This window comes from Leopardus geoffroyi, chromosome E1 (assembly GCF_018350155.1).
Source record: "Leopardus geoffroyi isolate Oge1 chromosome E1, O.geoffroyi_Oge1_pat1.0, whole genome shotgun sequence".
Classification (NCBI taxonomy): Eukaryota; Metazoa; Chordata; class Mammalia; order Carnivora; family Felidae; genus Leopardus; species Leopardus geoffroyi.
In genome coordinates, this window is record NC_059330.1 from 29,654,922 (window position 1) to 29,681,405 (window position 26,484).

At 51.5% G+C, this 26,484-nt stretch overlaps 1 protein-coding gene across 1 annotated transcript; it reads left to right on the forward strand.

Moving 5' to 3' along the window:
* Positions 1-3,106: 3,106 nt before the first annotated feature.
* Positions 3,107-25,146, forward strand: TRIM25 (tripartite motif containing 25). The gene is made up of 8 exons (XM_045488295.1): positions 3,107-3,730; positions 7,784-7,879; positions 10,638-10,871; positions 13,980-14,151; positions 16,012-16,077; positions 19,435-19,461; positions 19,967-20,065; positions 22,794-25,146. The coding sequence occupies exons 1-8, from the start codon at positions 3,128-3,130 to the stop codon at positions 23,321-23,323; spliced, it is 1,827 nt and encodes a 608-aa protein (XP_045344251.1). The 5' UTR covers positions 3,107-3,127; the 3' UTR covers positions 23,324-25,146.
* Positions 25,147-26,484: the final 1,338 nt, after the last annotated feature.

Below are 26,484 nucleotides of genomic sequence, written 5' to 3' on the forward strand. Positions count from 1 at the left end.
ATGGGTAACTTATTATATACATTCAGGTTGGGAGGGGGTTAGGGATAGATTAAGTCTCTAAGGTATTTTTCCAGGACCTTGAGGGGCTAGCTGTGTTAGGAAAACACTAATTATTACCATTTAGTAAAACCTCAGTCATGAGACTCTTCAGATGCATATCAGGGGGCCATAGCTTGGAGTATGATCTTGGGGGAGTTGAGATAAAGGCAGTTTCCCAAGGAATTTTTATATGTTAAAGTAGACTTACAGGATCCTCGAGGTTGGGATAATGTTAAGGTTTTCTTTTGCCCCTAGCAAAGTGTCATCATTGAGGCAGCTGAGCTCCTAGAGGGAGGTCACTCTGCTGGTTTCAAGGACTTGTCAATGGGCTGTAGGCACTAAGGGAATTTAATCTTTCATTTGTCTTAGTTTCCCACATCACCATGGTAAGCATTTAAACCCCCTTCCTTTGTTCTTGGGTGGCCAGGAGTGTCAAAGGAATACCACACGTATTCCACCCCGGGAAGGGGTGCTGTTAGCCTGTACTTTGTCCCCAGTTTGCCCCATGCTCCTAGGTCAAGGAGGAAGTGAACAGTGTTTACTGAGTAGTGTGACAGAGTATAGCAGACAGAGTGTTTAGGAGACTCGGAAAAGGAAAAGTGAGTCTCCCTGTTGCTTGGGGTTAGGGGCTTATACTGGAAAGGGGTTCAGGGTACATATCGCTTCGGGAATCCAGGGGAGGGTCCCCTCAAAGGGAGTGTCAGGCGAACGCTAGGTTTTACTCCACAAATCACTGAAGGGCAGGGGTACTGATGCCAGTGTCCACCCAGGTTTCTTCGAAGCTAATGTCCTGGAACATGTCTGAGATCTGGTTCTTCTTAGATGGTGTCATGTGTCTTGGGGGCCTGGGGCGAGACTCAGAGAATGATTAACTTCCTCGCTTCCCCCTTGGAGTGGGAACGTGGTAGCTTCTCTGGTTTACCCAGACGCAAGGTGGGATACGGAGCATGCGTAAATGGAGCCTTTCTAAAATGGAGTCCCTTCCGCTTCCCTGTCTCAGGAGGTCGTAGTAAATATCTAGTGTGTGGAATTTGGTAAACAAAAACTATGTTCCACCTAGTCGTCTTCACTGTCTAACCAGCCCTTCGAAACTTCTTGGCCTGGAAAGAAAATTCTATAGACATTCTGGCTGAGTCACCAGGCCACCTCACCCACAAGAGCTAAGTCATGGAGGATTTCATAGAATTTATTTCCTGGAAACGGCTCCATCCCTCCCCTTGGGAAGCAACATTTTCTGGTAGGAAATGTTTGGTTTCTAGAATGAGATAGGCTGCACGACAGTATCTGTAGTCTTAAGGAAGCTATTTAGTTTCTCCAAGCCTTAGTTTTCTCATCTGTAACAGGAGATAATAATACCTTCCTTAAAGATTTAGTGGGAGGATTAAATGAGATACTATGCGTAAATCTGATTCCTGACCCCTCCCTGCCTTCTGCCTTCCTCCTCCCCATGCAAACAACAATGCAATAGGAGAGAGAATAAATGGGGTTAAGAGTCTCGGAGGAATAGAAATAGGAAAACCAGGAATTAGAATTTTAAGCAAAGCAATCCTGAGCTAGAATCTCAGTCCTGTTTTGTATTAAATATGTGACCCTATTCTGGCCCCAACTTGGGTGGAGAAATTATTTAAAAAAAAAAAAAAAAAAAAGGAGGGTAGGAACGCCTGTCTGGCTCAGTCCCTGGAGCCTTCTCTCTTGATCTCATAGTCCTGAGTTTGAGCCTCATGTTGGGCGGAGAGATTACTTAAAAATAAAATAAATAAAAAGTGACCCTTGGGGCGCCTGGGTGGCTCAGTCGGTTAAGCATCCGGCTTCGGCTCAGGTCATGATCTCACGGTCTGTGGGTTCGAGCCCCGCGTCGGGCTCTGTGCTGACAGCTCAGAGCCTGGAGCCTGTTTCGGATTCTGTGTCTCCCTCTCTCTCTGCCCCTCCCCGGTTCATGCTCTGTCTCTCTGTCTCTCAAAAATAAATAAAACATTAAAAAAAAAATTAAAAAAAAAGTGACCCTCACCTATAAAATGGATGTAATAAGATCTGTCTTCTAGTGTTTACGAGGATTAAAGGACATACCGTATGCGACTTGTCTCGCAGAGAGTAGATGCCCCATAAATAGTAGCTTTTACTTTTAGCAGTAGTTTAAGACATTTACCTTTTCCTTATTTTTGCTGCTTGCCCCGTCGCCAGTGCAAACTCCAACTAACTCCTCCCAAGGCACTGCCTTGCTTTTTTGCCCCCCCCCCCCTCTCTTGAATATTTCTCTTCTCTCCTCCTGTACACCCACTTTTCCTGCACCCAGGCCAGGGGCTGGGAACAGAGCCGAATAAAAGGAAATAAATCTAAATACACAATCTGGTGAAAAACGTTTGTTTCAAAATTGTGTGTGTGTGTGTGTGTGTATGACAGAGAGAGAGAGAGAGAGAGAGAGAGAGAGAGAGAGAGAGAGAAAACCTTTGTTACAACTGGGATGTCTGCAAATCCCACTAAAGTAGAACTGGAAATTAAAAAAAAAAAAAAACATATTCTACAGGTGGTACGGAAAGAAATCGCCAGCTTTAAGTCTGAGTGTGTGCCCATGGGCTCTGGCCTTCAGGGGCTCTGGGTCCCTGTGCCAGGGACCGACGGGGCCGGGGAGGGGGAGGGGGGAAGGGTTTAAAAGCGGGCGGGGAGGCGCGGCTTCACGGTTGGTGGCGCGGACCGAACGTCACAGGTCTGGGTGAGTTCCCCTCAGAAAGGCACTAGCGGCGGGCGCGCCGGGGCAGCAGCGCGACCCGGGCCGGGGTTCTCACCTGACGCGCAGGTTGCCTCCTCTGCGGGCCGTGGGGGGCAACCTGAGACCCCGAGTCCGGCGCCCGCGCGCACCCGAGGGAGCCTCTGGAGCTCCGCGCGCTGCCGACTTCCACCGCCCGCCGCGACCCCCGGCGCCCCCGCCCCGGAGCGCGGCCCGCCCCGCCCCTGCCCCCACGTGACTTCCTGAAAGGCCCCGGGGCCCGCCCCTCCCGCCGCTCACTTTCGTTTCCTAGGCTGTGTGGGGCGGCCGCGCGGCGTTCGCGCCCGAAGTGCCAGCGCGTCTCGTCCGGTCCCCAGGAGCGCCATGGCGGAGCTGGTCCCCCTGGCGGAGGAGCTGTCGTGCTCCATCTGCCTGGAGCACTTCAAGGTGCCGGTCACCACCCCGTGCGGCCACAACTTCTGCAGCTCGTGCCTGGACGAGACGTGGGCCGTCCAGGAGCCGCCGTACCTGTGCCCGCAGTGCCGCGCCAGCTATCAGGAGCGGCCGCAGCTGCACAAGAACACGGTGCTGTGCGCGGTGGTGGAGCAGTTCCTGCAGGCCGAGGTGGCCCGGGCGGCGCCGTCGCCCCCCGACGGCTGTACGCCGCCCGCCCGCGCCGCGGAGCCCAGCCCGCCCTGCCAGGTGGCCTGCGACCACTGCCTGAAGGCGCCCGCCGTCAAGACGTGCCTGGTGTGCATGGCCTCCTTCTGCCAGGAACACCTGCAGCCGCACCTCGACAGCCCCGCCTTTCGGGACCACCAGCTGCAGCCGCCCGTCAAGGACCTGATGCGCCGCAAGTGTCCCCAGCACAACAGGCTGCGGGACTTCTTCTGCCCCCAGCATGATGAGTGCATCTGCCACATCTGCCTGGTGGAGCACAAGGCCTGCTCGCCTGAGACCCTGAGCCAGGCCAGCGCAGACCTGCAGGTAAGGGGTGTTGGGGGAGGGAGCCACTGTGGGCCTAGTGGCCCACCACGGATCACCTGGGGTAGGGGGATGGGCCTTGCTGGGCCTGGGAACCGGGGCAGGGCGTCCCCAGCGTCGTAATAGAAAGGGGCGGGGAGAACACACAGCCCTCCTCTGTCATCCTTGGCCCACCCTCTTCCCCCCACCCTCTGTCTTAAAAAGGGGAATGCTGAAGACAGGTGGTTGCTTGCCTTAAGCCTAGTATTTGTCTGATGGTGTTTAGCAGAGGGTTTCCAACGTCAGATATGACCCCTGGAGGTTACCTCTGTTTCCGCATTTAAATCCCGGCAGCTGGAATTGAATATAATTAGTTCCATTTTACAGTTGAGGAAATGGAGGTCCAGAGAAGTTAATTTAGACTGAGCTGTTGGGACCCCAACGGGTTTAACTCTACGGTTTGCCGTTTCTCCCCATGACCACCCTTATATCTGAGTGCATGGAGCATGCGACGTTCTTGCAGGCTTGAGGTCATGTGTGCAAAAACTTTTGGTGAGCCAGAGAGTGACCAGGGAGGATCGTTTTGAGCAGGATGGTGGGCAGAGTCCCAAATATCTCTGGATACTACCCAGAGGGACAGCCAAACTCTTGCACCATAGTGACCTCCACCTTGGCTGTGCAACTTTGAGCACAGCCTTTGGTCCCTGGGGCCTGAGTCTTCATCAGTAAAGCAAGGAGGTGGGATCAGGTGGTTTCGTAGGGGGCCTTCCAGATCTGTGTTGATTTTAGTGGTTTGGGGGAAATCATAACTTCCCCTTGTGGACTCAAGGCAGAGGCTGAAAGGTGTAATTGAACCACCTTTTTTTATATCAGCCTGAGCTCCGAGGCATGGCCTGATTGCCTTTCATTTTCACAGTCAAGGACTGTCCTGTTGTCGAAGGAGATAAGAGACCCGGCGGAGGTTTGGGCGGAGGTTTGCGGTGGCGCTGGGACCAGGCTCCGGGCCCTGCTCCTGTGAAGCCATGGCCCTTCCCGGGCCTGGTCTGCTTCTCTGTCTGAGCTGGGTCCCTTAGGACTTCTTCCCTGAGTCTTGGAGGCCAGACCTCAAAGCACGGCCAGGGGTTGACCTCTGAGACACAGCTATGTCGGGCCTCGCCGCCTGGGTCTCCAGCTGCCACACTAAAGAACCTGCCTCGCCTTTCGAGCCAGGAGCCCTGCTCTGCTCCATATCAGCTGTGGTTCAGGGCAAGTCGCTGCAGTTCTCCCAGCCCCGCTTCCTCATCTGTAAAATGGGGTTAAGAGCATTTCTTCTCGACCTGCAAGGGTGGTCAGGAGGCCCTGGGGAGATGAGCTGTGTGGGAAGTGCTTTGTGGGCAGGTCCTGGTGTCAGGCAGGTGGCTGGTTGACCCAGGCTCCGACCTGGGCTGGGTGTTGAGACCTGAGCTTGAATTCTGCCTCTTCTTCCTAGTCGGGTGAGTGCTGCCTAAGCCCTGCCGGTGTAGTTTCTGGGAAGAGAGCTTGCTGGGGGTGGTGTCAGGCGACCAAGATCTTCGTGGCCCTGGGGTGCCCGGGCCTGTCACTGAGCACTTGGGCAGCCGGCTTCTGCCAAAAGGCTCTTCTAGAAGTTCTTATCCAGGGAGGCAGAAGGCAAGTAGGGGCAGGAGGGTTCCTCTCAGCCTGGCCTGGAGCTACAGCTATCTCTCTCAGCCTCTGGGGCCCGGAGCTGGAGTCTGCACCCAGTGTACCTGTGTGCCATACTCGCTTGGCTTTGTAATCCTTGTAACTGGCCTTGCCTTGCTGCTTCTTCCATCAGCCTCCACGTCTAGCCCTGCCACCGCTCACTGCTGGGACAGAGCCAGCCCCATCTGGGCAGTGCCCCAGCTGTGGGAGGCTGGTTCGTCCTGACCACTGGTGTGGGGCAGACCCGGGACTCTGCTGCCTCCCACGTCCTCACGGCGGACCCAAGTCCCTGATCTGTGAACAGGTCCTCAGCACTTCAAAAAGTTCTCTACCCTCGATGAGGGGAATGTTGCACCTCTCAAAGTCCTTGGGCCACTTTCCTGTGTCTGGAGCCAGGGAGGCCCCTCTCTGCCATCAGGGGACTGTCATATGTGTTTGATTACTGACGGATAAAGTTTTCCCGAACGCAGAGGTCTGGGGTGCACTAAGAGTGGCTGTTGGAGGTGGAGCAGTGTTGGGCTGTTGGCAGCCCCCCAGGTGTTCTGAGTTCTCTTGCCGTTCTGACCCCTGTGAGGCCGGATCTGCCATGGCCTGGCCTCCTGCCTTTGGCCCACAGTTTATCTTGGCTACTGTGAGAGGCCAGGTCAGAGGGCACTGTCACAGAGGTTGAATTGGAAGCACCATCAGTAACTTGGGCTTTCGGGGTCAAGTTAGTGTGGCCTTGGTCTCCGCTTCTAGCACCTTATGTGACTTGTCACTGTGTTGTTCAAATCCAGATTCAAGGTCAGGTTCGGAACTGAATATCTCTAGTGGTGTGGGAGGGCTGGGGGATGCTGAGCTAGCTCGTTAGGGGAAGTAAATGTTTTTTGTCTAGACATTTCTAACGTACTCAGTGCTTTGATTGTAACACCAGGATCTTGGAACACCAGTTCACAGAGATGTGACCTAGGGCGAGCCACTTCATGACTCTGCTTCAGTGTCCTTATTTATGTGTGTGTGTGTTTTTTTTTAATGTTTATTCTTGACGGGGGGGGGGAGAGAGAGAGAGAGAGAGAGAGAGAGAGAGAGAGAGGCAGACAGAGAGGGAGACAGAGTCCAAAGCAGGCTCCAGGCTCTGAGCTGTCCGCACAGACCCTGACTCGAGGCTTGAACTCACAAACCGTGAGATCTTGACCTGAGCCAAAGGCAGTTGCTTAACCGACTGAGCCACCCAGGCGCCCCTCAGTGTCCTTATTTATAAAGGGTGGGTCGCTCCCACTTTACAGTGTTGTTTTTAGCTTTAAGTTAATACCTGAAAAAGCACTAGAACAACGCCTGGCTTGCAGTGAATATATAAGAAACAGTAGCTACTCTTACGGTGGTGGTGATTTTCCTTGCCATTTCTACACCATAACGTTTCACCTGAGCAGGGAGGCAGGACACTCCAATATCGATTCTGAAAATTGATAGAAATACTAAGAGACCTAAGATGATACTATTTTCCTTCATGCATAATTGACCTTGGTTCCTGGAGGTGGTTAAGGACTTTGTAATTCTGAGTCACCTTAATTCAGTTTCAGGGGTTGACCTGGTGGTGGGCTGGCCTCCTGCTTGTTGATCCTCATTCTTAGGGTGTTAGCCCTCAGAGGTCCCTGCCTGTGGGGCATACCAAATGAGCCTTGGACTCTGACTCTTGTTCCTGCTTCCCTGAGGTTGACCGTGGCTCTTCCAGCTGTGTTCTGGAATTGGCAGATGACTCTGGGAGAACAACTCCGGAAACCAGGCTTTTCTCTCTGGGTTTTCCTTTTCCCAGATCTTGGCTGTGTCATCCTTCCCTGCTTAGTTAGCTCTCCCTTGTCATTAAGCAGATTTTTCTTCCCAGTAATTTGTCTGCTTTTCTGGTTGTTTGCAGTGGGAGGGCTGGCTTGAATGACGGAAGCAACTGTCCCAGCCCCAGCTGTTCTGGCTATGGTGTGAACTTGGCCCCCTTGCTGGGCTTCTTGCCTCAGTTTCATTGTCTGTAAGATGGGTGTGCCAACGAAGCAGCTCTTAGTAACGCTAGCTGACGTTTAGTTTGGCTGTACTAGGATCCAGGCACTATGCTAAATCCTTACATTGTTTCAGTTAATCCTCCTATTAGCCCTGTGGGATGGGAACATTTGTATCTATTTCAAGGCCAAGGACCTAGGTGAGAGACTCTTGGACAGCTGGGAATGGGTAGGTCTAAGTCCTGTGCTCCTAACTTCTTTCTTGTACTGTCCCTCTAAAAGTTGGAAGGGAGGCAATAAATAAGAGAATGCTTCAAACAGCTACAGGCAGGCAAGACCTGGGCCAGTAGAAACGCCTGTGGGACCGTTCTGGTGTTGGCTGGTGGGGGCTGGGCTGAGGTGATTTCTCACCTGCTTGTTTTCTCTGCAGACCAAGCTGAAGCATAAACTGACCATCATATGCGATCAGATCAATGGTGCATCGAGGGCGCTGGAGGACGTGAGAGCCAGGCAGCAGGACATACGGGTGAGTGACAGGGCTGTCCACTGCCAGCCCCGGCCCCAGACCCTCCCTCAGCCTCCAGGCAGGACAGGCTCAGCTCTGATCTCCACAGGGCTACACACATGGTGTCACACATGGCGTTGGAATTAGACATCACCCATGCAGGACATCCAGAAAGCCATGTCCCCAGGGGAGATCCTTCATAGACCCAGACTGAATACTGTCTACAAGCCCTGACCTTGGTGTGAGGAGGACGGGGTCAATCACTAAAAATTAGGGTTAAAAAGTAGTAATATAGACGCGCCTGGCTGACTCAGTCAGTAGAGCATGGGACTCTCGATCTCGGGATTGTGAGTTCGAGCCCCGTGCTGGCCTAGAGCTGACTTAAAAAAAAAAAATCATGAAGGAGCACCTAGGTGGTTCAGTCAGTTAAGCGTCCAACTTCGCCTCAGGTGGTGATCTTGCAGTTCGGGAGTTGGAGCCCCACTTTGGGCTCTGTGCTGACAGCTCAGAGCCTGGAGCCTGCTTTGGATTCTTTCTCTCTACCTTTCTTAACCCCTACCCTGTTTGCACTCTGTCTCTCTCTGTCAGTAAAAAAAGAATAAACATTAAAAAAAAATCATGAAGAAAAAAGTTTTAATATAAAAAGTGATTATGTGTTCTTTCTTTCTTTCTTTCTTTCTTTCTTTCTTTCTTTCTTTTTTTTGAAGTTTATTTATTTTGAGAGAGAGCACGCACAAGCACGAGCTGGGGAAGGGCAGAGAGAGAGGGAAAGAGAGAGAGAGTCCCAGGCAGGCTTTGTGCTTCGGACCTCGATCCCACAACCGCGAGATCATGACCTGAATGGAAATCAGGAGTTGGAAGCCCCAAGTGGTCATGGTTTAAATGGGAAAAAAAACCAGGAAGCAAAAGTGTATACTCACGAGAGTTACATCTTTTTATAAAAATAAAATGTATCAGTTCTAGGGCTGTCATAACAAATGACCACAACCTCCGCTCACGAGGAGAAATGTATTCTCATAAAGTTCTGGAGGTCAGAATCCTGAAGTCAAAGACAGGGCCACACTTCCTCATTCTAGAGAAGAATCCGTCTTGGCCTCTTCCAGCTTCTGGTGGCTCAGGTGTTCCTAGGCTCGTGGCTGTGTTACTTCAGCCCCCACCTCTTGTCTTCTCATGGCCGCCTCCTCCCTCTGTGTCTTTTCTTCTGTCTCTAATAAGGACACTTGTCATTGGATTTAGGGCCCACCTGGGTAATCCAGGATAATGTCATCTCAAGATTCCTACCTTAATTACACCTGCAGAGACTTTTGCTGAGTAACGTCAGCTTCACAGGTTCTGGACAGATCTCTTGGGGCCACCATTCAACCCATTACGGGAAGTGTGGGAGAAAAGACTGGAAGGAAGTATAGGAAGAGAATAGTAGTACCAGTATTGGAGTGTTAGAATTAGAGACTTTTTTGGTCTAGTTTTCACAAATCTTGTAAGTTTTTAATATTATATATAAAAAGAATACCTATATATAGAATGCATGTATTTTATATATTTATATATATTTATATTTTATATACGTAGAATATATTTTATATATATGTAATATATATAGAAGAATACGTGTACATAGAAGAATACATATATATAGAAGAATACACGTGTATAGAAGAATACATATGTATATATACACATACACATATATGTACACATACACATACATACATACATACATATATATATACGGAAAGTTTGTAAGTAATCTCTATACCCAGCGAGGGCCTTGAATTCATGACCTTGAGGTCAAGAGTTGCATGCTCTTCTGACCCAGTCAGCCAGGCACCCCCAGAGTCTTTTCTTATTACTCTACTACTGCATGGGGGGTTTTCCTCATTTCTTTGGTTGAAGCTGGGTCACCATCAGATCTCTGTTCTACCCGGGAGTAAAAGGGACAGGGAAGAAGAGTGTCACACATACCACTTTTGCTCACACTGCACCGGGAGTAGCTTAGTCACATGGCCAACTCTAGCTGCAGGGAATCCTCGGAAATGTAGTCTGGCAGGGCAGCCACGTGCCCTCAGAAACTCCAGGGGTGTTCTCTTACTGAAAGGAAGCCATTCTGTCTGTTTCTAAGCTTTATATGAAAAGCATCATGCTGGACGTCTTCTTCTACAGGTGGTTTTTCCCTCATTTGTCCATGCATTGCCCCAGCTCATTAGTTTTCATTACTATCCAATATTCTATCCTGTGAATAATTTGTAGATTTGTATCAAGTCTCTTATTTTTTTTAATTCTTTTTTAACTTTCAAATTTATTTGAGACAGAGAGGGAGAGAGAGAGAGAGAGAGAGAGAGAGAGAGAGAGAGAGAGAATCTTAAGCAGGCTGCACACTTACTGCAGAGTCCGATGTGGGGCTCAATCCCACGAACTGTGAGATCGTGACCTGAGCCAAAATCAAGAGTTGGACACTCAACCGACTGAGCCACCCAGGCACCCCTCGAGTCTCTTATTGTTAGACATTTGGTTCTTTCCGGGGTTTTGCCAATTCAAATAATGCTGCTTGTGAGCGTTCTTGTGTGTGTTTCTGGGGCGGGTATCTGAGTATATTCCTTGATTTGGTCTGAGCACCTTCAGATTTACTAGATGTTGCCAAATTCCCACCCAAAGCAGTTGTGCCCGTCTGTACTCCCACGAAGTACAGGGAAGAGTCTCCAGTGCTCCACACTTCACCACTGCTCTGTACACAGGCTTAGCTTTTTTGTCTGATGGACACCCCTGTGTCTTACCCCGCTAGGAGACTGCCCGCAGGAAGATGGAGCAGCTCAGACAAGAATATGTGGAAATCAAGATACTCATTGATGCTGCAGAGGCCATCTGCACACGAAAGATAAAGGAGGAGCAGAAGAGGGTCAATACCAAGTTCGACAACATTTACCAGATCCTCCTCAAGAACAAGAGTGAGATCCAGACTCTGAAGGAGGAGATTGAACTTGCCCTGACCAAGGAGGACGAGTTCGAGTTTCTGGAGGTAGGTCTTGATCAACACTCTTTCTGCCTGCTGTTACGATGTTGATTATAGGTGCAGTGGGGCCCTCGAGGTGGGGCTGTAAGAGGTCATTTGAAGCATCCCCCAGACACACGCTGTATCTACTTTCTATGCTGTATGACAACTTACCACAAACTCAGTGGCTGGGGAGAGCATATGTGTGTTATCTCACTCTCCATGGCTTAGGAGCTGGGACGGGCTGAGCTCAGCTGGGCTGCTGAGCTTGGGGTCATCTCCAAGCTTGCTGGCAAATTCAGTTCCCGTGGTGCAGGCCTGAGGTCCCTGCTTTCTTGTCGGCTGGTGGCTGAGGTCTGCTCTCTGTTCCCACAGGCTGCTGCCTTTCCTTGCCACGTACGTGGCCCTCTCTCCACTTGGCAGTTACCTCTTCAAAGCCAGCAGAGAATTTCTCCCTCCAGGAAAGTCTGATCCCTTTTTTTCCTGCTTAGATTATTAATCTTTTCTTTTTTTCCTTTTTTAGAAAGAATATTCTTCTTCTTTTTTTTTTAAGTTTATTTATTTATTTTGAGAAGAGAGAGAGCACTAGTGGGGGAGGGACAAAGAGAGTCCCAAGCCCTGTGTTGTCAGTGCAGAGACTGACGCGGGGCTCGATCTTACGAACTGAAATCATGACCTGAGCTGAAATCAAGAGCCGTATGCTTAACCGACTGAGCCACCTAGGCGCCCCTCTTTGTTTTTGTGTGTTTTTTTTAATATTCCAGTGTAACACATACAGTTTTACATTAGTTTTAGGTGTACAATATAGTGATTTAACAATTCTTTTTTTTTCCTTAAGTGATTCAGCAATTCTATACGTTACTCAGTGTTCATCGTGATGAGTGTGCTTTTTTCCAAAATTATTTCTTCTTCTTCTTTTTTTATTTTGGAGAGAGTGCAGACAGGGGAGAGGGCAGAGAGAGAGAGAGAGAGAGAGAGAGAGAGAGAATGAATTCCAAGCAGGCTTCCACACTCAGTCGTGGGGCTTGATCCCATGACTTTGGGATCATGAACTGAGTGGAAATCAAGAGTCAGACGCTCAACTGGCTGAGCCACCCAGGTGCCCCATGGTGTGTGTGCTCTTAATCCCCTTCACCTATTTCACCACTCACCTCTTGGTAACCGTCTGTTCTCTACAGTTAAGAGTCTGTTTCCCGGCTTTGTCTCTCTCTCTCTCTCTTTTCTCTTTGCTTGTTTGGTTTGTTTCTTAAATTTCCACAAATGAGTGAAATCATATGGTAGTTGTCTCTCTCGGACTTAATTTCAGTTAGCATAATGCTCTCTAGCTCCATTCATGTTATTGCAAATGGCAACATTTCATTCTTTCTTACAAGCCCGGTCCCTTTTAGTGGCTCCTACCTGGTTAAGTCAGGCCCACCCGGGATACTCACCTTTCTGATGAACTCAAAACCAACAGATTTGGGATCTTCATTACATCTGCAATATTCCTTCAGTTTTTCCATCTAAGGTAACCTGATTCCAGGAGTGACGTCCTACCATAGTCACTGTCCTGCCTATACTCAGAGGGAGGGGATTATATAGGGTGTGTACCCCTGGATCAGATGGGCATTTTGGGGGCCATGTTAGAATGTTGCCTACGCCCCTTCCCCCCTCCCCCCTCCCCATGGACCCTGGAAGTGTCTTTCTAAAGCACAGCCCTCCCCCTGCCCTATCTGACCTCATGTCCCTTAGCACCCCTGTCTTTGGCATCACTCTCCTCTCCTGCCCCGTGCTGTAACCACAGCAGAGCATCACCATTGCCCAGATAGACCCGGCATTGGATGGGAATGCCGTGGCTGTCCTTTTCCCAAGGCCGCTCCAGACTCCCCCACCCCCGTCTTCCTCGGATCCTGCTCTTCTGCCCTTCCTGGTGATCGAGTGGGTCGGTCTGCCTCTGCTGTAGCACTTGGTGGCGGCGTTGTTTTAGATGTGCTTGTCCATGTGTCTGCTGTCCGCTCCTTTGGGCCAGCCCTTCCCTTCTTAACTGCCCCCTTCTCCTGGCCTGCAGCGTGCAGCGGGTGTCCCGATGAGCCCCATCGATGGGGTGACGACACCTCAGAGGCCCAGGTTCCTTGTTCAGGTCCTGGGGAGAGTAGAGGAGTGGCTGGGAGTCTTCTCTTCCCCCTGCACGGACTTCTTTCCAGGCCTAGGCTCAGTGCCATCGAGTTTCATCTCTGTGGTCCTTCTTGTGTATTGGAGTAGCTGCCTAGAGCTCTCGGAGAAGGATTCTAAGTCCCTGTCTGGGGACCTCTTGATGTTGTGTGACCCGATTTTAGCTCAAGTCTGGGGACTTTTGTAAGATCCTCCCTTTTCCCTGGATGTGCCCTGGCCGAACCCTCTGCCCGCTGAGGCAGCCCTGTCCAGTTTTAGAATGGGTGTTTGGAGCTGGTCTTTTGAGGGATGGAGATGGTCCTGAGTCTCCTGTACTTTTCCAGCCACAGATGGAGGAGTGGAAGAGCATTATCCACGGGGGTCAGGAGATTTATGTCCCAGCTTTGTCCCTGCCACCAATTGGTAGTGTTCCTAGCAGGACACTTTTTCTGTCTCCCCCCATTCCTTTCTTCCTCTCTCTCTCTGTCTCTCTTTCTTCCTCCTTCCACGTTCTTTATTTATTTCTCCTTCTCTTTCCTCCTTTCCTTCCACGTTATTTATTTATTTCCAGTTTATCTTTTTTGAGAGAGAGCATTCAAGCGGGGGTGGGGGGCAGAGAGAGAAGGGGACAGAGGATCTGAAGCAGGCTCTGTGCTGACAGCAGAGAGCTTGACGCGGGCTTGAACTCATGAACTGTGAGATCATGACTTGAAACCAGCAAGAGTTAGATGCTTAACTGACTGAGCCACCCAGGGGCCCCCGCTTGGTTATTTCTTGACTTCAGTTTCCCCCTTGGTAGGTGAGTGGCCTCTGAGGGCCCTGATCCACAGCACTGTGACCAAAAGTGGCACATTAGCCCCCAGCAACCTCTGGCCTGTAATTTGAGAAGGCTGATTGGACTGAGCGCCCGTGGACACGGGGAATCTCCTCCTGGAGTTCATGAGGGCTGAGCTCAGACCCTGGCTTCCCCGCAGCTGCCTGAACTAATACCCTGGCTTGTTTCAGAAAGCGATCAAACTGCAGGGAATCTCGACAAAGCCGGTCTACGTCCCCAAGATGGAGCTGAATCAGGAGCTGATAAAGGGTGTCTGCCAGGGCACCTCAGACCTCAAAAACGAGCTGAAGCGGTATATCAGGCTGCCCCAGGACAAGAAGCCCGAGGGACCCACCGGCTTAGGTAACTATTAGCAGCCCCCATGCTCCCCTTCTGGGACCCCTGAAATGGAATCAGCATTTTGGAATCGGGGAGAGGGTCTTGACCCAGAGCACTGGGGCTTCAGTTTTGGGATCCTGAAACATCCGCCCTCCATCTGGGAGGTAGTGGGGAAACATCCTGACATTGTAGCCATCCTTCCTGAAACATTTCTGGGGGCCTTGATGTCAGTGATGGGACTTTTGGACAGGCTCTTTTTGCATGTGATCTTGAGGCTGGCTCAGGTGGCTCTTTTCTTTTCTTTTCTTTTCTTTTCTTTTCTTTTCTTTTCTTTTCTTTTCTTTTCTTTTCTTTTCTTTTCTTTCTTTCTTTCTTTCTTTCTTTCTTTCTTTCTTTCTTTCAGTTTATTTATTTTGAGGGAGAGAGCACAGTGGGGGAGGAACAGAGGGAGAGAGAATCCCAAGCAGGTTCTGCACTGTCAGTGCAGAGCCCGATGTGGGGCTTGACCTCACAAACCATGAGATCATGACCTGAGCCGAAATCAACAGTTGGGTGCTTAACGAACTGAGCCACCCAGGCGGCCCTCAGATGGCTTTTGAATGGACCCTGGGTTATCAGTGTGTTTGGTGGAAGAATGGCTGGTTCTAGGGTCAGAGAAACCTGGAATTCCCCGGCACCCCCTTTTTTAACTCATGCTGCCATATCCATTCCATCACCAGGTTTTACTTCTTAAATGTCCCCTGGCTCAGTCCAGTGGTTCCCCTGCCAGCTATCACCTGTGGCAGCTTTCTAAAGTCCTGCATCCACTCCTGCTACAGCCAGAGAGAGCTTTTCAAGATGCAGATCTGATTTCTCCCTCTCACCCTGTTTAGAAAATATCCCTTGCTTGTAGGTTTCAGACCACGCTCTTGACCTTGGCCCTACAAGCCCCTGCCTGGTCAGGTCCTGTCTATTTCTCCAGCCCTGAAGTGTCCCCTCCTCCCATACATCTCACTGCATTCAGTTGCTTGCATATGCTAAGCTTCCTGCCACAGGGCCTTTGTACGTGCTCTTCTCACTGCTTATAAGACTCAGACTCCACCATCTTCACCAGTTAACTCCTGTCACCTTTCAGAGAGCAGTTGAAACAGTATGTTTCTCAGCAGACCTCCCTATCGCCACTCTCACTGCTCAGACTAGGTCCCAGGATCCTTGTCATCCCTTGGGAACCTTTGCACATCTGTAATTTTATTCTTCCCCCACTAGATTGCCATTTCTGTGAGGGCAGGGGCTGGGTCTGTTTTTCATCCAGCATTCTCTCCCCAGTGCTTAGCACAGAGTCTGGCACATAGTAGATTTTACTGTGTAACCCAGGGTGGGGGGAGCTTGAATTCCAGCTTGTCGAGCCGCGTGTCCTTGCAGAGGAGCCTCTGGGACAGGTGTGGTGCACTCCGTAGCGGGTAAAGCTGTTGATGCATTGGACACGCATATTTGTTTTCCTGCTGCAGCAGTCATCGCTGGTCTGGGGGACGAGGGGTGGTGGAAAAACTGGGGGGAGAGGAACCAGCACTGCACACCAGGCGTCTTGGCCACCTCACCACAAGCAAGGTGCTCATCCCCGGCTACACAGGGAGAAATGGAAGCGTAGAGAGGGTTCAGAGGTCACGAAGCTGGGCGCTGGCAGAGAAAAGACTTGATCCCGGCTACGTTTTAAGCCAGAGAAAAGAGGGACACACCAAACTCGTCTTTCTGTCCCCTTGTTTCTAGCTCCTGTAAATGACTGGATGGGAAAAGTCCGTGGAAGTTGCCTTTGTAAAACACTTTCTCTGCTGGCCTGTGGCAAAGCTAGTTCCTAGGGTTGCTTTGGAAGAGCTGCATAAACTAATCCCTTCTTCTTTGGCCCAGGGAACCTTGGAGAGCATGGCCCAGCGTCCACGCACAAACCTGCACACTTTGTGAAGAAGTTCCTGAGTAAGTAACCCTGCTGCTGTCCCTGTGGCTGTGGCCTGGCCGTGGCTGGCTGGAGCTCTGGCCGACACACTCACAGGTGTTGCCGCTCCTTCTGGGTGGGCTCAGCCCGTCCCAGGTTGCCGGGGGCCCGAGTGTATCTGGAGACCGGCATGGCTACGGCCACAGCGAGTGGAAGTTGGAGGGGCTGTCGCAGGAGCTCCCCTGGGGTGCTTAGCAGGACTGGCCCATCGGCACTGGCTGTGCGGGCTGCCTGGGCCTGCAAGGTTACCAAAGGTGGCTTGTCTTGAGAAATACTTAGCGATACCCAAGTTTTGGCACTCGGGCAGAGCCCCCTGGAGGGGCCTGGCCATGGTCCTGGAGGAGCAGAGGCCAACCCTCGCCGGTAGTTCAGCGCTGTTCTGTCTTGAATTGTCATGCGCTTGTACCATCATAGCACTTCCTAACCTTTTGTCATTATTGCCCTTCTCTTACCCGCCCTGCTCCCAACCATTGAACACATTTTTTTCCTAATGGCCCACACTGGTGAAATTTTAATACCACACATATGTGGTATGCCTGTTTAACTTTTTTTTTTTTTAATATTTATTCATTTTTGAGAAACAGAGACAGAGCATGAGCTAGGGAGGGCAGAGAGAGAGAGGGAGACACAGAATGTGAAGCAGGCTCCAAGCTCCAAGCTGTCAGCACAGAGCCTGACACGGGGCTCGAACCCACCAACCGTGAGATCATGACCTGAGCTGAAGTTGGATGCTTAACCGACTGGGCCACCCAGGTGCCCCGCAGTATGCCTTTTATATGTTATGCTTTAAAAAAATTTTTTTTAAATGTATTTATTCATTTTTGAGAGAGAGAGAGAGCATGAGAGGGAGAGGGGCAGAGAGAGAGAGAGGGAGACACAGAATGTGAAGCAGGCTCCAAGCTCCAAGCTGTCAGCACAGAGCCTGACATGGGGCTTGAACCCACCAACCGTGAGATTATGACCTGAGCTGAAGTCAGATGCTTAACCGACTGAGCCACCCAGGTGCCCCTATATATTATGCTTTTTTAAAAAAATATGTGTATTTATTTTGAAAGGGAGTGAGTGGAGAAACAGGCAGAGGGGAAGAGAAAGAATCCCAAGCAAGCTCTTGGCTGTCCGCACAGAGCCTGATGAGGGGCTCAATCTCACAAACCACAAGATCATGACCTGAGCCAAAATCAAGAGTCATTTAACTGACTGAGCCACCCAGGTGCCCCTATATATTATGCTTTTATACGTATAAAGAGTAAGACTTCTTTCACCCTCTTCCACCAAGAATGAATTTTTGCCCCCTTTGGGGCCATATCAGCCACACATTGAGAAGGCACATGCTGTTGAGGTGGGGGCTGGGGAGAAGAAAGGTCCTCAGTTTCCTCATCTGTCCAACTTGGACCATAATGATACTGACCTCATGGGATTCTTATCAGTGAACCTCAGGGTCACTTGAGACGTTGGTTGTGAAGCTCTTATTTTATTTTTATTTTAGAGAGAGTGAGTGAGTTGGGGAGAGGGACAGAGGAAGAGAGAGAGAGAGAATGAGAATCTCAAGCAGGCTCTATGCTCAGCCCAGAGCCTGATGTGGGGCACGATCCCTCGACCCTGGGATCATGACCTGAGCCGAAATCAAGAGTGGGTCACTCAACGGACTGAACCGCCCAGGCGTCCTGTGAAGCTCTTTTAAAGGCCATAAATATGCTACTGAACTGTGGCTGTTACTGCTTCCCTGAAAAGTGAGTGTGAACGGAGGAGTGCTGCCCCTGGGGGATGAGGGAGCTCTTGGTCTGTGTTGTTTACTTTTAGAGTTTAGTTTATCTTTGGCATTTCAAAATGGAGTGAAGCCAGGGACCAGGGTGCCTGGTGTGGAGGGAGCAGGGAGCCCTCAGCTCACCGGGAAAATGTAGAAGGGCACCTGGTGTGACTGGGGAAGGGAAAGATAGGGGGACAAATGCTGTGCACCTATGTCCTTCTCAGGTCACGCTCCCCCAGAAGCTTCCTCGCCCCTGCCCCAGATCACAAGCACTGCTCTTAGCAGGAGTGAGCTGTGGTGCCGGCCGGGGGCTGAGATGGGGAAGTTGGCAGGGAAGGAGTGGATCGGTCACAGTGTAGATGACACTCTGAACCGCTGTGATGACTGGGGACGGGGCCTGTGCCGTGCCCTAGGCCGGTGGCACAGCCTGGGGTCCTCCCAAGATGCTGGTCCAGAGGGAGTGGGCAGGTGAGGAGGAGATGGGGGCAGAGTGAAGACAACACCTGGAAAAATGACTCAGAAGTGGGAGGAAGGAGAGCTATGGGGTCATGTGGGGCTGAGTGGGGGTTGGTGTGGGGGGAGGGAGAGGATAATAGGAGAGAGGGGGGCTTATCTGGAGCGTAAAGCACCCTGCGGGAGGGCAGGGATAAGATCCAAAACACCCCTTGTCATTCCAGTGGTGAGGAAAGTGGTGGAGGGAACCCAAAATCTTCTAGCTCAAGTAGACTTGAGTATGCATCGCAGTCACCCCAGGGGCTTGTAAAACACAGATTGCTGGGCCCCACCCCCAGGCTTGCAGATTCAGCGGGTGTTTGGATGAGATCTAAGAGTTTGCATTTCCTACAGATTCTCCAGTGATGTTGCTGCTTCTGGGGACCACGCTCTGAGAGTCATTGCTTTAGCTAAACTTAGTCTTCATGGGTGCACACTCCAAGATAGTTTTTAAAGACTGTTGTGATAGGGGAGCCCGGGTGGCTCAGTGTGACTCTTGATTTCAGCTCAGGTTATGATCTCACAGTTCGTGGTTTTGAGCCCCGCATCAGACTCTATGCTGATACCGTGGAACCTGCTTCGGATTCTCTGTCTCCTCTCTCTGCTCCTCCCCTACTCATGCATTCTCTCTGTCTCTGTCTGTCTCTCTCTCAAAAATAAATAAACATTAAAAAAATAAAGACTATTGTGATACTCGGCAAGCCATTTCTTTGCTGGTTCCCTTTATTTTTTGGTATGTTTTCTCTTGCATTTTTCCTGTTATAGAGATGTAATTTACCTACAGTAAAATGTACAGATCTTACGTGTGCAGTTAGATTAATTTTGACAAATGCATATGTGTGTTACCATTACTCAAATCAAGTTAAAAAACTTCCATTACCCCAGAAAATTCCTTCATGCTGCTTATGATCAGTCCCAATCCCCCAAACCACTGTGGCAGGTTTCTGTCCCCATAGATTCATTTGCTTGTTTCCAGCTAAAACATCCTCGCTTTATTTGCATGGGTCACATTCAAGCAAATGATTGTTATTACGGTATTTTGAAAGTGTCACTGTGCAGTGCTTGAACGTAGCTTAATTCTAAAAATTTTCTTTTTCAGAAGAAGAAAAGAAACACAAGAAACCTCGTAAGTTACGCATTTGTACATCTTTCTGTTTCTTGAGGTTGCCCGGGTGTGGCATTAAATGCAGGGAAGGCTGCCCCCTCTCTCATTAGGTTCTGCGATGGGGCCCGAGTTCTGGGATTCTGTCCTCTAGTGGCAGGCGGGCCTGAGGTTGGAGGTGAGGACAAGTGTACGTGAGTGAGACAAATAATGAGTGTAGCCCTGTCTGGACGTACCTGTATCCTCCCGGCTGTCCAGGTGTGTGTTTGTGGAAGTAGCTCTTGGAAATCAGTGGGGCAGGGAGGACTGGCCATCTGGTCACTCTGTGTCAGGTGTCCAATTCATGTTTCCCCTCCTCCTCCCCAGCCACTGCCTCTGCCTCACCCGTCAATATGCCCACCTTTGGAGCCCCAGAACAGTTACTGGGTTTAAAGCAAGCAGGCCTGGAGACTGAATTATTGCGGGCAAGGGGCAGTGGGGTGTCCACCCTGAGTTGGCTCTGAAAACGGCTCTCTGTGTCCTCATCCAGCTGTAGCCAAAGCCTCCGCTGTGCAGCCGAACCCGGTGTCCCTCACGACCAAGGTGCTGGATACCTTCTTAGCCAAGTCCAGGCCCGAGCTCCTAGAGTGTGAGTAGCATTGGCCCTGACGAGCGGTCCCGCTGGCCCTCGGGCTCTCCTGTGTAGGTCTCTGCACAGGCCTTTGCCCTCGCCGCTGTTGGGAGGTCCCGCTTGGCTCCCCCTACCCCGGTTAGCAACTCGCCCGTCCTCCGTCAGCACCTGCCCTTCTTCACCTCCCTTCCTAGCCAGCGCAGACCTTGCAGAGGTGCCTTGAACCCCCAGCCCTCGTGAGCCTGGCTCGTCCCTTTCTCTGGGCTGGCACCTGCTGCCCACGGCTGTGCCTCAGTCCTGCTCTAGGTTTCCCGCCGGCTCCTCTGCCATTCTAGAGCCTTCCCACTTGTCACAGCCTCAGTCTTCTGCATGCCCTTCCCACCCCGCTTCACAGAGAAGAGGGGCCCCTCATGCTCTTGTTATTGCCATTTCTCTTGCATCTACACCTGCTCCCTCCTGCCCTCCCTGGCCCCTCCCCAAGGCCAGCCAGGCTCCTGCTCTGTCTGGACTCATGCTCTTGCTCTGGCACTCACCTCTTCGTCCTCGACTGCTCTCCTGGGGCCTGCCCCTCTGCAGCGTGTTTAAATCTCCCTCATCACAAAAGCAAAGCAAAACAAACAAATGAAAACAAAAACAGCGGCCAGTGCAGCCAGCTTTTCTTGGCTCCTGCGCTGTGTCCACCTCCCTTTCACCTGAATACTGGTTAAACAAATTCCTGGGCCCCAGGCCAGTGCTGCAAGATCAGACGGCAGGGGACCAGCCTGGAAAGCTGTTGTGAAACTCATTTCCTTGGTGATCTTTTTGAGGGAAGATGGAAAAATGAAGCTGCAATGTCATCCCCCAGTGCTGGTCCTCAGCTGTGGCTGCGTGTCAGATGCCCCGGGGAGCTTGACACAATCTCCCTGCATGTCTCTGTGTTTCTGAAAGTTTCCGGGCCAGCGGGGAGGGTTGTGGGGGGCCAGAACCAAGAGTCTCATTCTCTCAGGGCAGTCTGGCCTCTGTCCTCACGCTCAGCTCTGGCTGAGGGTAGCGGCAGCCCCCGTGCAGCTAAATGTCAAGGACACCTTTCAGCCTTCAGTTGGCTGGACCTCTCAACTGTATCCCTCCTTCCAGGAACGCTCTCTCCCTAAGGCTGCTGAGTCCCTGGGCTCCCCTGGGTTCCACCTGCCCCTCTGGTCACTCCTTAAGCTCCTTTGCAAACTTGCCCTCCCTTGTCCTACTGGAAGTGATTGGAGTTTCTGCCTCATGGCCAGGTCTAGGATCCTCCCACCATCACTCCCTCGGTTTCCCTTTTATACCCGCACCCTCACACAGCAGCACCTTACATGTATACCCACTTCCGTGTAGCGGCCAAGATCTGTCTTGCGAATCGCGGCCCTGGCCCCCCTTTCTCCAGAGCTGTAGCAGGCCTGGGGGGATGGGTGGGTACCTGGGTTTCTCAGGACCGGCCTCCCTGGAGCTTCCTGCTGTCCCCTCCCCCATGCTAGACCCAGGCCTGGCTCTGGGCCAGAGCTAACTGCTGCTGAGCTGCTGGTGGTGTGCTGAGCCAAGTGTTTCTGGATCCCCATGCTCCGGGGGCAGCGAAAGTGAGTTCTAGCGGCTCGGGACCTTAGAGAACATGTTCCCCAGCCCATTCATTTTGCCCACGGGGAGATTCAGGGCTCTGAAAAGCATCCCGCCCTAAGCCACCTAGCAAGGGAGTGGCAGGAGGTGGTGAAACTCCAGGGCTCTTGGTTTTCAGGTTCCCAAGCTAGGGATTGTCCCTGTGCAGTGCTGCCTGGAACCTTTCTCCCAGGGTCCAAGGTCTCCTGGGAGGGAAGGGGTAGAGATGGGTGTGTCCTAGGAAGGAGGTGGAGGGTGGGGACCACACAGGGCTGAGCTCAGTCTTCAGCTCCCCTGGAACTGGTTGGAAGTGTGGCAGGAAGGGCGGGGAGGCCATGTGAGTGTCCCAACCAGGGGAACATGGTCCGGTAATTTCCATGCTCACAAACATTGTTCAGCTCCCCGCTGCCCACCAAATAAAATCTGGACCCCTTAACTCTCTGCTGTGTGGCCCCAATATGTCCCCCTTCTCCTGCCAGGGCCTCTCTCTCTCAGTTGCCCAGCCTTTGTTGGTCCCAGCACGTGCCCACTATCCTTGTGACCCCAAGCTCTGCTCTCGCTGTGCCCTCTGCCCCGCTCCGCTTGATTCTGTTTAATTCTCATCTTCCTGTTGCTCGGCTCAGATTCCAGCCTACGTGGGCAGTGTTCCCTCGTGCTCTCCCCACCCTTCACGTAAGCTGTTTGCCCCTGTAGCAGCGTGCCCACCACTTAGCGGCGCGTGTTCTCACAGTGTTGTGCGGAGGGGCTCGCCTCGCTTGCTGTGGTGTGAACTCCATGAAGTCAGGTGCCAAGTCTGCTCAGAATCTTGCGTCTTGCGCAGAATCGGGTGCTCAGTAAATGGCTTTGGGTGGATGAATAGATAGATGGGTGGCTGATAGATGGACGGATGGCTGGATTGATGGCTAGCCAGATGGACAAATGGCTGGCTGGCGGGACAAAATGGGTGGATAGATGGATATGTGTATGGATGATGAGTGGATGGATATTCGGCTATGTGGGTAGATGGATGTGTGGATGGGTAGACGGAAGGATAGATGGACAGGTGGATAACAGAAATGAGCAAATATGACCAGTTGGGGCAAGGTTTAAAAATGAGAACGCTTTGGGCTCCTTGTAATCGGTTCCTTGGGTCATGCTTTCTTAGATGCCACTAAGTTCAGCCTGGACTACAACACCGCCCACAACAAGGTGGCTCTGTTGGAGAACTACACTGTAGCTTCTGTGGCCGACTTGCCCCTGAACTATCAGCCACACCCCAAGAGGTTCACATACTGCTCTCAGGTGCTGGGCCTGCACTACTACAGGAAGGGGATCCACTACTGGGAGGTGGAGCTGCAGAAGAACAACTTCTGCGGGGTGGGCATCTGCTATGGCAGCATGCCCCGCCAGGGCCCCGACAGCCGGCTCGGTCGCAACAGCGCCTCCTGGTGCGTGGAGTGGTTCAATACCAAGGTCTCTGCCTGGCACAACAATGTGGAGAAAACGCTGCCCTCCACCAAGGCCACGCGGGTCGGCGTGCTTCTCAACTGTGACCATGGCTTCGTCATCTTCTTTGCCGTCACCGACAACGTCCACCTGATGTGTAAGTTCAAGGTGGACTTTACCGAAGCTGTGTACCCGGCCTTCTGGGTGTTCTCTGCGGGTGCCACGCTCTCCATCTGCTCCTGCAAGTAGGCCGGCCACGGACACTGACCTCTGGGTGCCCAAGACAGTGGTGGAAGGCCTGCAGGTGGAACTGTCCCAGAGCTTCCTGTGACTCTTCAGGGTTGAGAGTATGGGAGGGGGAAGGGGGAGGTGGAGGGAGGGGGAGGTGATCGCGCTGTGGACCAGGAAGCACTTCTGCCTCCTGGTGCCCATCAGGGCAGGGTGACCTCCTCCCTCTTGTTCCCGTAGGTCCCCAGCTGCTGGCAGCTGGATGGGGGTTTTGGGAGGTAAAGTCATTAGCGCCCTTTCCTCTTGGAGGGAATCTGTAGCCACCGTGGGCCCTTTCTCGGCGGTGGGGGGGGGGGGGTGGTGGTGTAAGGTCCTGGCCATCTGGCGCAGCCTTCGGATCTTAATGTTTTGATTACTGTCGATAGGGCTATTCAGCTTAATATATTGATTTAAAAAAAAAAATCCCATGTCATTGAATTTCAGTATTATTCACCCCCTGTATGTGGGGTTTGGGTGTATGCTCAGATTCCTGGTTATTTTGTATCCTTAAGGGAAACTGCCCATCGCAGGTCTCCACCCAGATCAGAGTTTCTAAAAGAAATGGGTTCTCTCCCTCCACTGGAGAATGACCCTGCTTCCCTTCCTTTCCTCGTACCTCATACCCCGTCCACGGTTTTAAAATATTTAATCCAGCAGGAAACTTTTCAGACTAAGGTTTCAAACCATGATCTGAATGTGTTGAATTTGTGATTCAAGGTCAAGGTGACCCAGGTCCCATGTTGGGAACCCTTTCCACTCCCACTCTTGGTGGACACTCTTTGGCTGTACCCACAAGAGCCTTGCGGGAGGCCTTCTTCCCACAGCTTAGGCTTCGGAGCCTGGAACCCCACTGGGCAAGGGTGACCCTGACCTGGGTTGGCATTGTGGTGGTTTTGCTCTTACTAGCGTCGTGGCTTCTTACTGACAACTGTGCTCAGTGAGAGCCTCTCATCCGAAGGGCTGTGAGGTACTTGACGGGCTGGCGTAGATACCACTGTGGCCAGCACAGTCGACTGGACTGCTGAGCTTGATATCCCCGGTCCACGATCATACAGACGAGTCACGTGGGGCTACCTCCAGGACCATGCCAGTTCTCTTGCTGGGGTGACCACCTGTGGCCAAGGGAGTCTTCTAGCAGGTCCCGTGGGAAACAGCAACATTCCTATTCATCCCCGGCCACAGGATGCAGGCCCAGTGTGACCCTCTTGCGAGTCGCACGCCTGTCACTGGCACTGCACTAACCCTTTCTCTTTTCCTCATTTGAGCTAATTCCAGATGTGGGGACTGACGAGGCTAGGGGGCCCAGAGACTTTCAGGGCCAGTGAGAAAACAAGCTATGGGACTGAAGCACAAGGGGTATCTTTTCCTGCAGTGTTTTCTGTGCAGTGAAAATAACCCCAGTCCGCTAAGGGGCAGGAGGGAATGGATTGCCAGAATTTCCCGAGCTCCTTCTATCCTGATGTTGTCAGGATGTAAAGTCCCAGTCCAAAAGTGGGAGAAATTTAACCTCATTTTGGTGAAACGAATCCTGGGCTTTCCTAAGAGGGGAGCTCAGGTCAGGCTCTTTGTAGTATAAAAAAGAGGTCAAGCACTGGGGACGTGGGGACCCCGGACCTTTTCTGTGAATGTTTGAGAGTTTAACACGTCTCTGGCCTTGTGCTGGAGTCCCCGGGGCTCTCGAACCAGGCCCAGAGCTCTGCGAACTCTTGACAGGTGTGTTGATCTGCGTCCCCTCCCGGTCAGGACCTTCACTTCCTTGGGAGAGAGATCATCTTTGTTGGGGAGACATCCCTGCAATGGCTGAGATGCAGTTTTTTGTTTTTTTTTTAAATTTTTTTTTTAACGTTTTATTTTATTTATGAGACAGAGAGAGACAGAGCATGAACGGGGGAGGGTCAGAGAGACAGGGGGACACAGAATCTGAAACAGGCTCCAGGCTCCGAGCTGTCAGCACAGAGCCCGACGCGGGGCTCGAACTCACGGACCGCGAGATCATGACCTGAGCCGAAGTCGGCCGCCTAACCGACTGAGCCACCCGGGCGCCCCTGAGATGCAGTTTTTAAGTTTCCTTCCTTTGATACTGGGAAGGAGAGTTCTTCGGTGATTCTTCTCTGCTTTTGGCAGAGGTCAAAAAGATCTTTGTCGATCTTCTGAAACAAAAGCCTTGTCTGAAGCCAGTTCCTACTTGGGAAACAGCTAGGCTTAGAAGAGGAGAATGCTGAGGGTTAATCCTCGGGGTCCTGCTGTGGCTTTCCCTGCAGACCCGAGGGCAACGGAGGGAGCTCTTCCCTGGCGACCGTACAGGTCACGATGGGGAAGCGCTGTTCTCTCTGTTTCTAAGAGGCGAGGAGGTAGCCCAAGGTGGACTCTGCCAGGCGCTCTGGAGATGTGGATTGAGGTGTGTGCATCCTCGCTCTCTTGAGCCATTCTGTTTGCGGTGGGGAGACCTCACACTCCTCTCGCCTTGCAGGGCTGCTGCCCAGCCTAGAGTCCTCAGGTTTGGGGCAACATTGTATTCATCTGACTTCTCGTTTGCGAAATAAGTCAGATGAGGTACCGGATGACTCCACTCACGACTCTGGCCATCCCATCATGGAGGAGATTCCTCCTGGATGGCCCCCTGGTACCCTGGGGAAGAGTCAGAAAACCCAGAAACAGACATAAAAATACTATCCCGGACTCCAGGTGTCAGGGACTGACTCAGTCACTCTGGCATGATCAGAGCAGGGCCAAGTTTTTGTATTATTCAAGACTGGCCGGTTCCCCTGTTTTAATTACTCAGAAATGGATCTGCGATCTGTAACTAATACTGGTATGTTATCTCCTTTATTCCGCCTCTCCCCACTATTGATTTTAGTTAATTAGTAGGAGTATTTGTGCTATTATTTCACGAGCTAATTTTTTTAAAGAGTTGATTCTTCAGGACATCACTGGGGCTGTAGACACAGATCTTTTGAAACCCATGAGAAATACTAGGGCCAAGGCTGGTCGACATGCCTTAGAAGCTGTGAATGTAAAAAGTGGTGTCTGGTAGTCTTTCTTGCATACAAGTCTGTGTAGACCGTGCATACGGTGTCTATACACACTGAAAAGTAAAGCACTTTTCTGCGCTCTGTGAATTCTTGTGAATTATTGAACCTGAG

Excerpts from the sequence above, each read along its gene's own strand:
- TRIM25 (XM_045488295.1), top strand. The coding sequence starts at position 3,128 with ATGGCGGAGCTGGTCCCCCTGGCGGAGGAGCTGTCGTGCTCCATCTGC. Across the intron at positions 3,731-7,783 it reads AGGCCAGCGCAGACCTGCAG|ACCAAGCTGAAGCATAAACT; the intron begins GTAAGGGGTGTT and ends TTTTCTCTGCAG. Across the intron at positions 19,462-19,966 it reads AAAGAAACACAAGAAACCTC|CTGTAGCCAAAGCCTCCGCT; the intron begins GTAAGTTACGCA and ends GTCCTCATCCAG.